This window comes from Agaricus bisporus, assembly GCF_000300575.1.
Source record: "Agaricus bisporus var. bisporus H97 unplaced genomic scaffold AGABI2scaffold_16, whole genome shotgun sequence".
Taxonomy (NCBI): Eukaryota; Fungi; Basidiomycota; class Agaricomycetes; order Agaricales; family Agaricaceae; genus Agaricus; species Agaricus bisporus.
Genome location: NW_006267351.1, coordinates 193,852 through 209,959, shown reverse-complemented (window position 1 = coordinate 209,959; position 16,108 = coordinate 193,852). Strand labels below are relative to the sequence as shown.

The following is a 16,108-nucleotide window of genomic DNA, read 5'->3' as shown; positions in this document are numbered from 1 at the left end:
CACCTTTTTACTTTGAACGTCATCGCAAGGTGAACAAAGGTTCCTGTATAGCGTTCCATTTTTCTTTGTAAAGTTTAAATATCTTCTTAGAGCGTGGAAAAAGTTTTTTTTGCGGAAATGCGAGATTTTTGCGAGCGACGTCCAAGTTTTGGTTTTACAATGAACAGTAAGTAGGTTAGTCCGGTAAATTAACTGCTCAATGAAATTATGACGAGTACATTCTTCGGCAATGAAACAAGAGCAGCCTACGGAAGTGTCAGAGACGCGTGTGTCTTTCGGTTTTCCAACCGTGAGAAAGTCAAGTGCTCAGAAAAGCCGTTTAGCTTAAATCGCGCCCCCTTTTTTTTTTGCGGTCTCTTTTCTCCACCTCCTTCCCCAAGATCCAATGCCTGGGTCGTCTTGAATCTTCTTTTACGCGCTGTTTTCCTTTTTTTATACTTTTCTCTCTCGAAAAGGTGACTTCTTTTTGTAGCATATGGTTTTTCGAAAACTTCTACTGACTTTCCTTATTCTCGTAGAGTAGCTAAGGTTCTCGATGACCCAATGTACGTCGTCAATATATGACAACCTCATATCCTCGTTTATATTCTTAGCGCGTTAAAAAACTACCTAATATATCCTCTGAACAAAATAGCCAACTCGTCTTCCAATCTTGTCAATAACAAGACAAGTGTTGACCTCGATCCGAAAATCAAAAAAATGACGATTTGCCTATATCTGCTCTAGATCATGCAACGACTCGAACATCTCTTGCCCCCGCCCTTCGAATGGCTAAAATTGCTCTTGCTCCATTCTTCTATTCTACCTCCAAAAAAAGATCATCTTTATAAGGTCGTACAAACCTTCTGAGCCTCTCTCTCTGCGCTTCTATGTAAGAGTTGAAGGGAGTGGCGTCATTGGAAGGTTGGTACGACAGTACCGTACCTGGCATTCCGAAACAAGCGTATTACCTGAATTGGATCTAGTTATCAAAGGCAACGTTTTCTCTCTTTCAATTTATATTAGCCGAGACGGTTGATAGTTTAGGTGTGAGGGTCAAAACATCAACTTAACCGGGGGGAAACCAAATTCAACACACTCCCTACTTGATAATGGTCAGATGACGATTCGAAACAAAAATTGGCTTCCTTACCGCAGAACTACATATACAGTAAGTATCCGATAGAATTGGGGATATTCCCTAATCCTTCCTCCCCTGATGATCAGAAACAAAACCTTTCTCAGGCTTAGTGCTTGCTTCTTAATTATAATTTTTTTTTTCGTGTGTAATCACCACCGACTTACCGCGGTGATCTAACATAGTTTGTTTGTTGTGATAGTTTATCAAGGGTATGTCGTGTGCGTGTGTGCATGTGCCTTTTCCTTCAGGCACTCACGCATTTAAACCCAGGCACTTGTGTGTGGTTCGATTTATGACTATGATCTACTAGAGTCCATTAGCGGTATTATGTCCTTCCTTCCCCCTCCCCCTTTTTCCTTCGACTAACAAAATTCTTCGTGGAAAACATATGAGAAATCTTAAAGCATATGTGTATGGTCCGGTTCACACGCGTTGTTTTTAATTAGATGCACCGCACTTGAACTGACCGGGTTTCTTTTTTTTCATCTATCAAAGACGTCATGAGTGCTGCGGTTCTGGACTTATCATTTGCATTGGTGATAAAGGGGTATACAAAAAAAACGAGGATGTCTAAAGTTCTAAACATCCCGATCACTTTTGTCCATTACGGAAAGTGAACTAAGCACAACTTAATAGTCACCCGTAGAACATCTGAGTGTAAGTATACCTCGTAAGTTGCAATCCGCTTGTTTGGTGACATTTTTGAAGCTTGCGTGGATGTCCTGGTGTTATATATAAACTATATTAAAACATATATATGTTGTTGTCATGTAGGGATCCTTTTTAGCCGAGCAACCCAGAGTAAAAAATTGACCGCCATATATATGTAGCCGCTGTCAATACATTCAAATACTTTACTCCGTTGCTAGTGAGAACTTCCTTATATGAATGATAACTGGTAACTATATCCGGATCTGCGCAGCTTGAAATATTAGAATACATGTATCACAGCAGAGTTTCATACGAACATCCCATCCCACTCGTGGATTGTCATTGCAATTTTGGGGGTAAAGCTAGTGGAAAAGAGTGTCTTTGTAAAACCAATGTGGACGTTCAAGATCCGCCGATACGAAGTTCCCGATATATTCACGGCGGGTGTATCGGAAAACGCGTTTCCTTCTCCTCATCTTATCTTGACGAAAACTCGTCCACTAGTGTTACGAGAAAAGCAAAAAATAAAACTAGGTCTCACGCGGAACGCAGAATCCTATGCTCATTAATTAATCCGATGAGTAAATACTTAATCATTAATCTGCAGACGGCGTTAACGAGAGTGCTTTAGGATAAAACTCGTGTTCATGACCCACCGGATACTAGATATATGCTAAAACCCACATTTGGCGCGAGGGTATTAGGCTCAATTCTCGGGTTAGTATTATCAACCGGAAACGCACTTAGTCCTCGGACGCTTTTATCGTCGAGATAAAAAGTGTTGGGCCCAAGCTTCTCAGCTCGACTTTCATCGCCACCTTAAGTGGTGTTCTGGAACTTCGTTTGAAGGCCTCAGCAGCGGACGCGCTGTATGCGTGACCCGATAGTGTATTCTTCCAAGTCCTTCCATTCTGATATCAATCGGATATTGTCTTCTTGTTAGACACGAGGACTAGGTGTGGTACGCTGTGCCAGAGCATTTGGAGCATGTATAACCTTCCACGCAACTGAAACAGTAAGAAAAAGGGATCGAATCTGTCGCTTCTGTATGCTCTGCTCTTGCAATGAGTGGATGAGGGGCGGTGGTAGTGGAGTTACTACGAAGGTGTAACGAGTGGATGAAGACATACATGCTTTGGCCAAGAAGTTGGTACGGATGAGTTCCGAGGCGTTGCTAGTTATACGAGCCGCAATCCATATTCGATCCGTGTTTGAAAGCCATCCGAAGACGTTTTATGCTTGTCGCCAGCGAACAAAGGAGCATTGCGAGAGCTTGATTTCGAAGATCCATACAGGGTTCAGTTTTCTTGTCGCGCCGACAATTCGTTTGAATTCCACCATAGCTTGGACCTAGACCAAGTAAGACAGTATAATCTCCAAGTGTACAGGTTCAAATAAGGAGAGTACGAGTCAGGATCGAACAATGGTGATTGAAACGGTGATCCTTTAAGTTGCACAATAGAATCAAGCCCAACTTACTAGTTCAGTACAAGTCATGCGACTCATGGTTCGATGTGATCGAAACGAACATGTGCTTGACACGAGTCAAAATGAACCAGTGTGGAAGGTCTTTCCTGTGTTGAGAAAGTAAGGCACCGGAGATCATCTTCTATTCGGTTTCAAAATCACAAGGATACCGCAAGGCCATGCGAAAGCCTCGACTTTTTGAACTCCTGTTACAGTTCCTTAGTTGAAGCATTTGAGAGACTACAGTCATCATATACGGCCCGATAAAGACTTACTTGGATTGATAAACGCATTTGTCTATAGATACGCGAAACGGATCGAGCTCGAATTCGCTTCGGTTGCCGATCCCCAATGATTGTGCGACGATTATGCAGTAGTAGCTAGATTAAGTATTCCATATGGAAGACGGCCGAGTCTGCCACTAAAAAGAAACATCTTTACTGTTAATCTTCGGCACATTTGGGGTCAACGGCTTGAAGAGTTCTTTGACATGTTGTGTTACACAGCTGTCGGCTTTCTAAGCGAGTGCCCGAAACCTAATAACATCGCTCCTCAAGCCATCAAGTTCTAATGGACGGCAATGGCGAGGTGTGAATCGGGATTTTCGAAGTGGAAATTTCGGAGCCCTAGAAGGTATCGCTAAGCGAAAACAACTGAAATGGGAATGTCTTGGGAAACGGGAATCAAATGGTCGGGTTAAATAGAATTCCATCAGGTGGAGATCCTGCGCAGCAGAAGAGAGACACAATTCAAACCTGTAGCTTAGATGGTAGGATAAGATGACAATCGAGTCCCTGTGTGACCAGATCCTCGGCGTTCACTACCCCACATGACAGTGGAAGAAAACATTACTAAGCACGTGAAAAAAAAGTGATGGCATACGCCAGCCATTTGATCGTTCCGCCGCTGTAGTTGAATGATTCCGAAAAGGGATACTTACAGACCTTGAACAGCTTGGCAACTGTGCGATAGAATGGGGTCAAAAAGGGTGACAATATGCTTTCGATGGAATCAGATATAACCTTAGCATACTATCATGTTAATCAAAAATGGCCAATGCACCTGTATCCGACAGTTTTGAAGCCAGAACTTCAACCAAGGTGATATTTTCAAAACCGAGGACGTGCTCAATATTTTGAATCAATAGTGTATTCTTCTCACGGTATGAACTTCATGCGATATTGACCCGATCTATTGAACTAAGTTGTGTGTGAGCTTTACCGCCGTAAGAGATTGATTTAAGAGACGATAAACTCAGGCTGCCAGCTTGGTTCGCATTGCTCCAGAACCTGTTGATTCATCAAAACATCACCTCTCAGATATTCCTTAACCTCTTCCCAAGCTTTTCCCAACCTTCGAAAAAACATCAGTGGCGTGGTTGATTCTGATCCCGCCGTGATATCTCCGATAATCACATTACATTGGCTCTAGAAACCCTGAAGTGCGTCATGCGCATGTTCGAAGCCTTCGGGTTAATAATGTCATTGGTTTGCTTTTTTAGCACTGTCCTTTGAACGCTAGAAAGATATCCAAACGTAATAAGCCAAGCTTCTCAAAAGTCCCGATTCTAATTCCTCGGAAAGAAAGAAATTGGTGAGAACAAAGGCCTCATTGAACCACATATTTGACCAAAAACCCGCTCCTCCAAATTGCTCGGCCAAAATTTCGTCCTTGATAACATTGGAATTATGGGAATACCTTGATCGATTGCTCTTCCGGATATACTCACACTACTTCTCCATTGATTCAGTAAATCAGACGAATTCACTATAACATGCCGCTCTTCATTTTGACAACCGCCAAATACATGTTAACATTCTACCAAGTGACTATATGATTCGGATGCTGAGCGGACGAACTTGCCAGGCATAGCCCAGAGATCTGACGTAACGTCTAGTAGCGACGAGTCTGAATCTAATCTTGTACTGTAGCTTTCCAATATCAAATGATTCCGGGTATCCTAGAGCTATGATATGCGCTTGCGCTTTTATGGGTATAATGCCTTTTTCATCGGCGGTGATCATCCTACAACTTACAAAGTTGCAACGTCTCTTGAAAACTTCACATTCGCCCGTCTTTTTGGCTTCGTACCAGAAAAAGTGCTACTTAACTATCGGGGTTTTGTGCTCCTCGAATGTGGGGAACGACGGTCACGCAAGCATAACTATGAGAGGAATGCCGGTGGATTAATCATTTAGCATGTTTACGTCACTACCACGAACACGATGGGGAAGTACTGTGGCCTTCATGAATTCAAAACAAGAGGACTAAAGCAAACTAGGCGGGCCAGTATACTACCAGGTGACCAAGTCGTGACTCGTGGGTCGGCGTGGCTCGTTTGGAATCCGGTCCTGGTAGGCTTACAAGGGAGACAGACTTTACAATCACATCCGGCGTTGTGAGTCTCATAGCACATGCCACAGAGGGCAGATGAAGAGTCGAGATAAGTTACGAAGGACAGTCACATATCAGAAAAGAGTCACTTGCTGACACCCGAGATTTTGATCGAGATAAGCTGAGTTTAGCCTATGAGTGCTTGTATCTCTCCTCCGAGTCTGTAGTGTTGTATTATTGTGGTAAGTACTATTTTTCGTGCAAAATAAACCTCACGATGTTTTTACAATGCTTTTCGTATGACAACTTTTTTCTTGCAAGATTAGCATGGATGACTCACCTGGGTCGCTTTTAGTGAGAATGAGCACATCAAACGTCTTTGTTGTTCAACGAACTGGCGTCCATTGATGTAAGGCTGTACGAGAGCATCGAGCGCGAAGATGATCTTTGTCACCTATATGTTCTGCCACTTGAAGCTTGAAGCTTGACCTCGTAACTGAGTGATATCAATGAAGTTTCTACGAAGGTGCAATACGCGACTAGGAGTATGCAATATGTGGATGCGGTTCAATATCTAGCACATGCTTTAACCTGGAAATTGGTACAGATGATCGATGACGTGCGAGACGTTAGACTGCCATATGAGCTAGGACTTAGTCTAGGGGTCCCAACTCCGCCGTCCAAGAAGTTATTTCGCTAGGACTACGAACAATGTAGCAGAAGATCCTCGACGTTTCCCATCGCACCGTCGCCTGAGAGCGCCATTTGCTCTTCCAGCTCAGTGCTAAAAACGAATCTGCCCGAATCTCGACGACAATCACACATGTACAGGTTTTTCTCAGGCTCCTCTCACCCACTCGAAAATCACGTGCCGTACTTCCAAACTTATTTTGACTTGCGAGTGTGGGTTTTTCTTCCCTTCAATTCAGCTAGACTACCGTTATGACATTGCCAGCAATCATGTCAAATCAACCGCACGTGGTATGGGTGAAACGCTGGACAGCTAGGCCCCTCACACGCCTGCTCGCTACCCTACCTCCCCTCCCCCCTCACTTCTCCGCCGCTTTATACGCCATCAGTGCAGTCGTGCACTAACATGAACTTGAGATCCAAGGGCCAAAACGTCAAGACGTCCCTTACCGGGCTTTTCGGCTGGAGAAAGCAGTCTCGCAGTCAGATTCAAGTCACCGGTAATCTCTCCTTGAGCTTCTGTCGGACAAGTCCGCTCATGTACACTCAAGATGTTGGAAGCGACGTAACGACGGGTAGTCCACCAGATCTTGTGGTTCAGAGAAATGCGTGGCCAGCTATTGAAACCCACCGGGACATGGACACGTCAGTGGTGGGAAATGCCAAGAATGTTAACGATGCTTTGAGTGAGGGTAACAGCTCTTCGTGTCGTTCCAGATAGTTAAAGGCTCACGCTTATTAGACATTCAAAATGCGGCATCCAGTACTCTACACTGTGGCGTTCACAAAATCGTTACAAGCGAGTATGAAGGTTAGCATAACAAAACCACTCTGCTACTAGTACTGATTCATTTAATCACCCCTGAAGCTCCTGATGTCTATACGAATACAACAGGTGGCATTCTTAACAACGCCAATCATTTGCTCCTGAACAATCCTACAATGGTGGACAATTCCACAAAGGTAATTAATCAGGGAGGAGACAACAAAGCAAGCAGAGGTGAGATAGTAATGTTTATACAGGCGCATTCGGAATTGAAACAATCTGTAGCCAAAAAGCTACTTTCGAAGCATATCATTCCCGGTGCAGCCCACGACTCATCCGCTCGTGATCCTCCTCCAAAATGTCACCCAGGTACCCGAATCAAAATCAATGAACGGATCATGGATTGGTTTTACACCGAAGCAAAAGCAGAACTGATCCTCCGGATCCATGGGCCTGCTGGAGTTGGCAAATCGGTCATTGTTCAGACCCTTGCTGAGGTTCTTGCCTTAGCCAAATGTCTCGGAGCCTCTGTATTCTTTTCACGGCCAAACAGACGTAACGATTCCCGTTCCGTTTTTATTACCATTGCTTATCAGTTCGCGGTACACATCCAATCTTACTGTGCCTTCATCTGCGAGCTGCTCGCTTTTGACCCTGAAATTGTGAACAAAAGTATGGAAGAGCAGTTCAGAGCATTCATTATCAAACCGTTCGTGGAGAAGAAAATCGGAGAAGGTGGAAAGGCATGGGGTATTTTACTGGATGGGCTCGATGAACTCGATGAACGTGATCGACAGCGGGAGATCATCCGCCTTATCACGACCTTTGTCCACGATCATCCCAAAATCCCTCTTGTCTGGGTTATTTCTAGCCGCCCGGAACCGCATATCACCAATACGTTCAAACAGCAACGACTAGTATGCAATTACAAGGAGGAGTATGTTCCCATAGACTCACCCGAAGCCTGCCAAGATGTTGAACACTATCTGAGGAGCAGCTTTGAGATCATCCAGCAAGTCAAATTTCCGCATATCGTCGGCGAGGATTGGCCAGAGGAGACTAAAATTGTGAAGCTCGCCCATGCTGCATCGGGCCTATTTGCATTTGCCGACGTGGCGGTTCGGTATATCGAGGATCCCAATCATGCTGACCCGATCACCCGCCTCGATGACGTCCTCTCCGTCGTTGATGGATGTAGAGTTGGTTCTGCTGTCGACCAGCCCTTTGCTCTCCTGGATGCTTTGTACACGCGTATTATTACTCGTATCCCTCCCAAAATATGGCCGACAACGCAGAGGGTACTCGGTGCTATCACAGCTTCGAATTTATTTAGCAGGCTCGATTGTGTGAAGGGATTTTCTGTGGTTCTCGGGCTTGAGTTGAACAAGGTTTATGCCTCGATCAACGATTTCTATTCTGTACTCGATATACCTCCTCTCGGTGATGTCTATTCAAGGGGATTTCGCTTCCATCATGCTTCCTTTGTCGACTTTTTGCGTGATGCTACTCGGGCGAATGAGTACTATATCTCCTACGACAACGCAAGGCACGACTTGCGTGAGTCTGGTCTTAGGATTTGGTTGGACTTCAAGAGGCAATCTTCTCAAGGACCAAGTAAGCCGTTATAGTCTATTACTTAGTTGCCGGCACTAATGATTGTAGGCTCAGATTACAGCGACAAGTGGTCGAGATATGCTTCCCAATTTCATTCTAAAGCCAATCAATCTAGGGACACGTGTGGCAGATTTGATGGGTCTTTGTCTGAATACGTACACGCGGCATTATGGAATTCACTATGGGAAAAGCACAATACAGTAAAGCAAGATATGTCGCAGCGCCATTGGGACGAACTTCTTGACTTATTGTGTCAAGTGGATGCCGGTACTGCGTGTCACGGTTTCGGCCCATTAGCTAAAAAATTGGCTGTTGAGCTTTGGTTTGATATTTGGAAGGTACGCTTGTGAGCTCATAGTCTGAGCTGGATTTTCATGATTTACTAACACCTTGAGGTTTAGACATATCGGGAAGAATTCACAAATAGAGGAGTTGTTCGTGAGATTCGGTTAGAACAGCTCCAACTAGATCACCTAGAATGGCCAAGGGAATACCCAACGCATGCTCATTTTGCGCATCCTAGGAAAAAGGCGGGTAAATTTTCACCTGTAATACTAATTAAGGTCAGGAACGAAATGCCACCGAAGAATAAGTTTTCTCACTCTAGTCATCTAGCCTTCTACGCCTGAAAGTTTCAGTGATTATATATCAGGTCTCAAGTATTTCCAACAAGATAACCCGGCACTTCAAGTGTTGATTTGTGGACCTCCTGGCCATCATTTTGCGATATTTGCGTACAAATATACTGAAGATGATTTCGAAAAACGCTCACTTCATACTGGGAAAAAATTTTCCAAGGTGGATAAGTATGATTATAGTGGATATTACTGTATTCCATACCCCGACAACGTGTAATGTAGATCAAATATCATGGGATTCCTCGAGGGAAAGGAAAGATGATCGGTTGTCATTCAGAATGGGCAGAATGCGGGTGCACAATCATCCCACCAGATTGTGGCATATATTCATGGTGTATACTATAAAAAGAGATGTGAAGTTCGATGATAACCTTCTCGCACAGGTCTTAATGAAGGATTTGTGTTTCTTCAATAATTGTTATAGGGCAGAAGTGTATGGCGGTGATCCTGCTTTGCTAAAAAAAAATGGACGAAGTGTAGGCTAACGGGGTGTAAGTTCGGTATGTTGAGTTTTACATGAACAAAGATGAACAATCTAATACCGAGAGATGTACAAGCGACGGATACGGTAGTAGAGGAACACTCCGTGTCACACTGAGTCAACTAGACGGGCGGCTTCTTTCGACTCCTTAGGGGCACGCTGGGGCACGCTGCCAGACAAGAGAGCCGACTGGGGCTCTCACCCATCGTTTTAGCTTCCATCTCCACTTCTGCTCACATTTTCACTCTTGTCGTAACATACTTGATATACCATTCATTTGACTGACTGATGGCACTAGAGACAAAGATGATCAAACTCATCAGATCGATCAGATTTTATACAATTGAACGTCATCGTGTCCCTATCACGGATAACTTGACGATCATTCTCCTACCATACGATTCGAAGCTGTTTCATGGCAGATGAAGATGTAGGCTATATTTGTGGTGAGTAAGTGGACGAAAAACCGGCGTAGGAAACTGCTCCGCCACATCATATGGAGTTACTGTGGACTGGTTTTGTCCCGTCTGTCAGCCCTCCTGGAATAGCACTTCCGAGTTTTTGCAGAATCAAACACTGAAAACGGTTTATTTCACTCAAGAAATCTAACATGAGATGAGCTTGAAGTGATTTCGGTGGCATAACATACCCTGGCTACTAAAAGAACTTCAGGTAGGTAGTATCTACTTTTCTTTCGAGAAATTCAAGGCTGTCCGTGAGCGATACAATCTAATTCAAATCGCGCTATATATGGGATGAAGTGCATGATATCTGGCAGATAGACTGCGCCGAGTTGACTTTAGTGATTGTTGTCTTCTTTCCATTGTCCCCCTCTCCTCCCCCCGCCTCTGAAACGACTTATTCACCATCATTGCTGCCACAAGCAAAAATGAAGTCATGGTTCAAGTTCGAAAATGTCCAAGCTTTCTTTTCCAAGATGTTTGGCCGAACGGAACATAAGCCCCCTATGGCTCAATTTGCTGGTAAGCTTTCCCTAATACAATCCTGTCGGAATGGTTCACTCATGTGAAATGATCAAGGCCATCGTGAGAGGGACATAATGAAGAATACCCCATTAAATATTATCGTCGTGAGCGAGGTGTCAGAAGGTTCGCTGCTGTAACATATACACGAATCGTTTGCTAATACTTGGATAGTGTTAGGGCGACTGTGACTGTGATGTCACAGTCACACCTAAACTCAAGAACTAAGGAGTATAGTGACAAAAGTTATATTAGGCGTGAACCTAAGAGAACTCGACGGAGTCTTCTACAAGTTTCTACCTACTTTATATACCTAGACTACAGCGCACAGACCAACTACCCTAGGTAACTTATTTATATACTGACATGTGAAAAGAAGTACGTATGAGAAAGTAGACTAATTATACATTTGACATGAGAAAAGAAGAGTGGAGTAAGAAGTAAGTAAACAAAAGTAAATTGATCATAAAAACGTCAACAGCACCAAACAAACCATAAAAGTGTCCACAAGTACAAACAACTCCTAAACCGGTATTCTACTCACACAAACCATTGATGCCCGAAGTAGTTACCTAACAACGCATCACACGGACATAGTATGAAGAACCCGGATAGTTCCCAATACCGAGCCCCCCACGCTGACCACCTCTGTATTACCCACTCTTTATCCTCCTCGGCGTCCCACATTGCTAACGTCGTTCTCCCGCATTCCCTACACTGATGGCCCGATAGGCGCCAACCTACCGGCCTTGCTTCTCTCCCTATAGCCGCTGCCCTCCTCCGCCATTGTACTTGTTCCGCATGGTTCGGAGGTAGAAAAGAAAAGATAAGATCGATAAGCTCAATTGGTAGATCTGTAATTTGTGCCATTTTAGCAGTATGCCGATAGTTTAGCCTCCGTCGAACTGTAGCAGCAGAGGGAAATTATTATGTAATAAAATATGTGACAGATGTGACAGCGTGACGCCGTGACATTCTGGCAAGGTTCTAACAGTACCCCCTCCTTAAAGTCGGCTCCTCCGGAGACGACCCTTCAAGACCTCCACGTTCGCCAATTTCGTTCCAACTTCTTAAGATATTCGGCATCAAACTGTTTGTCATCCCATCCGAATAAAGTCTTGGCTGTAAATCGATTAGGTAGTTCCCTTTCTTGGAACCCGGTGTCACGTAGAACGTGCTGTATCCTATTGAGTTCCCCATAGAGTTGGTGGAATTCAGTAATCAATTCTTTGGCGTTAGCCAAGTTTTCCTCGGGTTCCCACGAGTCTGCTTCTGCCGTATACCCTTTCCATCGTACTAAGTACCGCTTCTTTCCGCGGAGCCATTTGGCGTTAAGGATTTTCTCCACTTCCCACTCCTGTTCTCCTTCTATTTCTACAGCCGGTGCCGGTCTACTTCCTTGTCCATCCACTTGTTCTCGATATAGTACTATTCGGCTGACGTTAACCACCGGATGAATCCGAATAGATCGGGGAAGGTCTATTTCCACTGCGTTGGGGGAAATGATCTTCTTGATGGTATATGGTCCGATGAACTTCTCCGTAAGTTTCCGGGTAGGTCGTCCCTGGATTTGAAGGTCCCGGGTAGCCAATAGAACTTTATCTCCTACTTTGTATTTTACCGCTTCTCCCCTGCCTCTATCCGCATATCTCCGCATATCATCTTGTGCCTTTTTTAGGGCCGCTTGAGTTTCCTCGTGTTGAAGTTTCATGCGGTCCGCAAAGTCCGCTGCTGCTGGGTGATTACCTTGTCGTCGAAGATCGAAGCCAGTTCTTGGGTGTCTTCCCACGTTGACCATAAATGGAGTTTCCTTTGTTGATGATTGTTCTTTATTGTTATAGGAAAACTCCGCCGTTGCTAACCAATCAGGCCAATCAGTTTGTCTATGATCGACAAATGATCGGAGGTATTGCTCTAGTTCTTGATTGGTTCGTTCGGTTTGGCCATCCGTCTGTGGGTGGAACGCCGTAGATAACCTGGTGTCGATTCCCAACATCTTATTCAACTCTTTTGTAAAGTCTGCAGCAAATTGCGGTCCCCTATCTGAGATCACCGTTTCTGGTAATCCATGCAACTTCCATACGTGATCCCTGAACAACTTAGCTAGTCCTAGCGCTGATGTCGTTTCCGTAGTCGGGATAAAATGAGCCATTTTACTGAAGCGATCACACACCACCAAGATCGAATCCATTCCCTGAGATTCTGGTAATTTTACTATGAAGTCGACGGATACGTCGGCCCATGGTTTTGTAGGGATAGGGTTTGGCATTAGTTTTCCTGCCGGTGGTGTTGGTCGGTTCTTATTTCGTTGGCATTGGTCGCATCCTTCCACGTACTTCTGGACTTGTTTAGTGACGCCTGGCCACCAGTAGTTGCGTGTTACCATTTCGACTGTTTTCCATTGTCCTCCATGTCCGGCAATGGGAGTATCGTGATGTAGTCGGATTATTTTTGTCCTCAGTGTTTCGTCTTTCGGCACATAGACTTTTCCTTCCTTCAGCACTAGTCCTTCTTCCAGTTTCCACTCGTCTCCTCTTAACGACTTCACCTTTGCTCGCTTCATCTCTTCCACTGCTTTTACCACGTCGTCTTCCTTTGCTTCTGATTTTCGGATTTCATCTAATATTCCTTCTTCCTCCGCGTTGATTAGCATATGACCTTCTTCCATTGCTCGAATTGCAAAATATTCTGGTTTCAACAAGGTCTGATCTTTGTTATCATCCTTTGTTCCTTGTTCGAAATCAGGTCTTCTGCTCAATGCGTCTGCCTTCCCCATCGTCTTTCCTGGGCGGAATTTTAATTCGAAATTAAATCTAGATAGATATAAGGCCCATCTGGCTTGTCGTCGATTTAGTTGTTGAGCTTTCGCGAAGTATTCTAGATTGCGATGATCTGTCCAAATTTCGAACTTATGTTTCGCCCCTTCCAGGAAGTGTCTCCATTCTTCTAAACACCGCATAATCCCCAGCATCTCCCTATCGTGAATGTCGTAATTTCGTTCCGTCTCCGTCATTGATTTGGAGATGTATGCTACTGGCCTCCACTTTCCGTCTTCACATTTCATTGCCAACTCTCCACCCGTGGCGTAAGCCGATGCATCAGATTCCACTTTTAACTCTTTATCCAATTCTGGGGCTACTAGGATTGGGTGTGATGTGAATCTTGCTTTTAGCGTATTAAAGGCCTCTTCTTCTTCATTTCCCCAACTCCATTTCTTGTCCTTTTTAGTTAACGCGTGTAATGGTTTTGCAATACTGGCGAATTTTTCAATGAACCGTCGATAGTAATTTGCCAGTCCCAAGAATTTTTGTACATCTTTAACGCATTTTGGAGTCGGCCACTCTACTACGTCTTTCACTTTCCTGTCCTCCATCTTGATTCCATTTCTCCCTATTATACATCCCAAAAATCCCATTTCACTTCGTTTCCATTCGCATTTTTCTGGTTTTGCGAATAGATCATTGTCCATCAACCTCTGCAACACTTCTTCCACCACCTTATCGTGCTCTTCTTCATCGTCTGTTCCTATCAAAATGTCGTCAATGAATACAGCTACTTTTCCAGTATTTACTAAGTCCCTAAAAAGTTCGTTCATCATAGTCTGAAAAGTAGCAGGCGAATTTGTAAGTCCAAAAAACATAACAGTGGGTTCAAAGGCACCCATGAAAGTAGTAAAGGCTGCCTTCCACTCGTCTCCTTCTTTTATCCTAATGTTATTATAACCCCAACGTAAATCTATCTTAGAGAATAATCGTTTACTACCCATAGTGTCTATAAGTTCAGAAATTAAAGGTAAAGGATAATTGTTCTTAATTGTCCAATCGTTCAAAAATCGATAGTCCTGTACCATCCGCTTCTTTCCATCCTTCTTTGGCACAAAAAATACCGGTGAGGTTTGGGGAGATTTCGAAGGCCTAATATATCCCTTTCGAAGTTGGTCCTTGATGAATGCTTGGACTTCTTCTCTTTCGTTTGGCGATAAGGGGTATATTTTCCCTTTCTTGGGTTTGAAATCTTCCTTTAATTCGATAGCATGATCCCAGGGTTTCCTAGTAGGCATTCTCTCTGATTCCTTTTGTTTGAATACTTTAAGGAACTTGTGGAACCGTCTTGGTACCACTTGCTCTACTGAGTCTATGCTTCGAATTTCTTCTTCTTCCGGCATCTCTTCTGTCATTCCTCTCACCCACGTTTCTAGTTGTTCTCCTTCTTCTCTACTCCTATTTTTCCTTTGGGCGCTTATTCGTTTAGGACGTACCTGTCCAGCCTCCGCTTGTCCCGCGGTGGCTGTCTTGCTGTTATTTTCTTCTAGACGTTCTGCCTTATCCCCATTTAATCGGTCAACCACGTCACCGGGTGATTGTGCCCACCCCTCAGCTTTCTCTTTGGGTTGTTGTGCCAACCCCTCAGCTCTACCATTAGCACGCCTGTTACGTGCCAATTCCCTAGCGAATGCTGCCTCAACTCCTAATGCGATCCCTTCGATGATGTTCTTGGGAGTGGTGAATCTCCCTACTGCTTTGTTTACCCGTTCGTATCTTTCTTCCTCATCTCTGATTTCTTCTTGCTCCTCTTCATATGCTTCTATCTTGGCCATGGTTGGCCCTTCCTCTTCGTCATCACTTCCTTCGTATGGCATCCCAAACTCGTCTAAGGCGATTTCCTCTTTTGCTGGGCATTTGTGTTTGCTCAGCAAATGTTCCGACGTTTGTATTCCACACTCCTCGCATCTATACTGCAATGCTGTTCCCCAACTTGATTTCTTTGGGAAGGAAACTAATTTCCAACCTGCATATTGTTTGTGCGACATGTCAGGTTTTTCCCTTTTCTCTTCCTCTCGTGCTTCCTTCATCAACTGCCTAGTTGATTTCCTTGGTTCTTCTACTCTTCGTATTTCTTCCTGTTTTTCTTTGGTTTTTCCTTTGTCTTTGTACCCACACCCGTCTGGGCACCTGGTCATCTTTACCTCTCCTTTCTCCCAATCGATTTCCGGATTGTGCATCTGCAACCAAGGCATTCCTAATATGACTTTATTTTTTCCTAGGCCACATATTTCGAAGTGTACTCTTTCTTTATGCCCTTTGTAGTACACGTTTGCAGCAACTCGGTGTGTCACTGCTCCAGATGCGTTGATTGTCCCATCAACATTCTTGACCGGAATTGGTCTTTCTAAAGGTTCCAGCTTGAACCCTTCTTCCTCTGCAAACACTTTATCCATGAACATTCCCGTCGCTCCGCTATCCAACAACGCCTGTACTCCCACTCCATCATGTGTGTCCAATTTTTCTACCCCACATTCAGCTTAATTTCCCTTAAAGGTCGTATTGTCCTTACAAGGAAACTCTCTCTTTGACAGTGTCCAAA

The 16,108-nt window shown here is 44.2% G+C and overlaps 2 protein-coding genes across 2 annotated transcripts; one reads left to right on the top strand and one right to left on the bottom strand.

The window, feature by feature from the left end:
* Positions 1-6,668: 6,668 nt before the first annotated feature.
* On the top strand, positions 6,669-9,497 carry AGABI2DRAFT_123107 (hypothetical protein; the record flags this gene model as incomplete). The annotated part of the gene is made up of 8 exons (XM_006457175.1): positions 6,669-6,762; positions 6,814-6,954; positions 7,005-7,073; positions 7,131-7,225; positions 7,286-8,642; positions 8,691-8,980; positions 9,044-9,205; positions 9,258-9,497. The coding sequence occupies 8 exons, from the start codon at positions 6,669-6,671 to the stop codon at positions 9,495-9,497; spliced, it is 2,448 nt and encodes an 815-aa protein (XP_006457238.1).
* Positions 9,498-14,764: 5,267 nt separating this feature from the next.
* On the bottom strand, positions 14,765-15,554 carry AGABI2DRAFT_146840 (hypothetical protein; the record flags this gene model as incomplete). Its single annotated transcript, XM_006457174.1, has 2 exons — positions 14,765-14,809; positions 15,003-15,554. The coding sequence occupies 2 exons, from the start codon at positions 15,552-15,554 to the stop codon at positions 14,765-14,767; spliced, it is 597 nt and encodes a 198-aa protein (XP_006457237.1).
* Between the last annotated feature and the right edge of the window lie 554 nt (positions 15,555-16,108).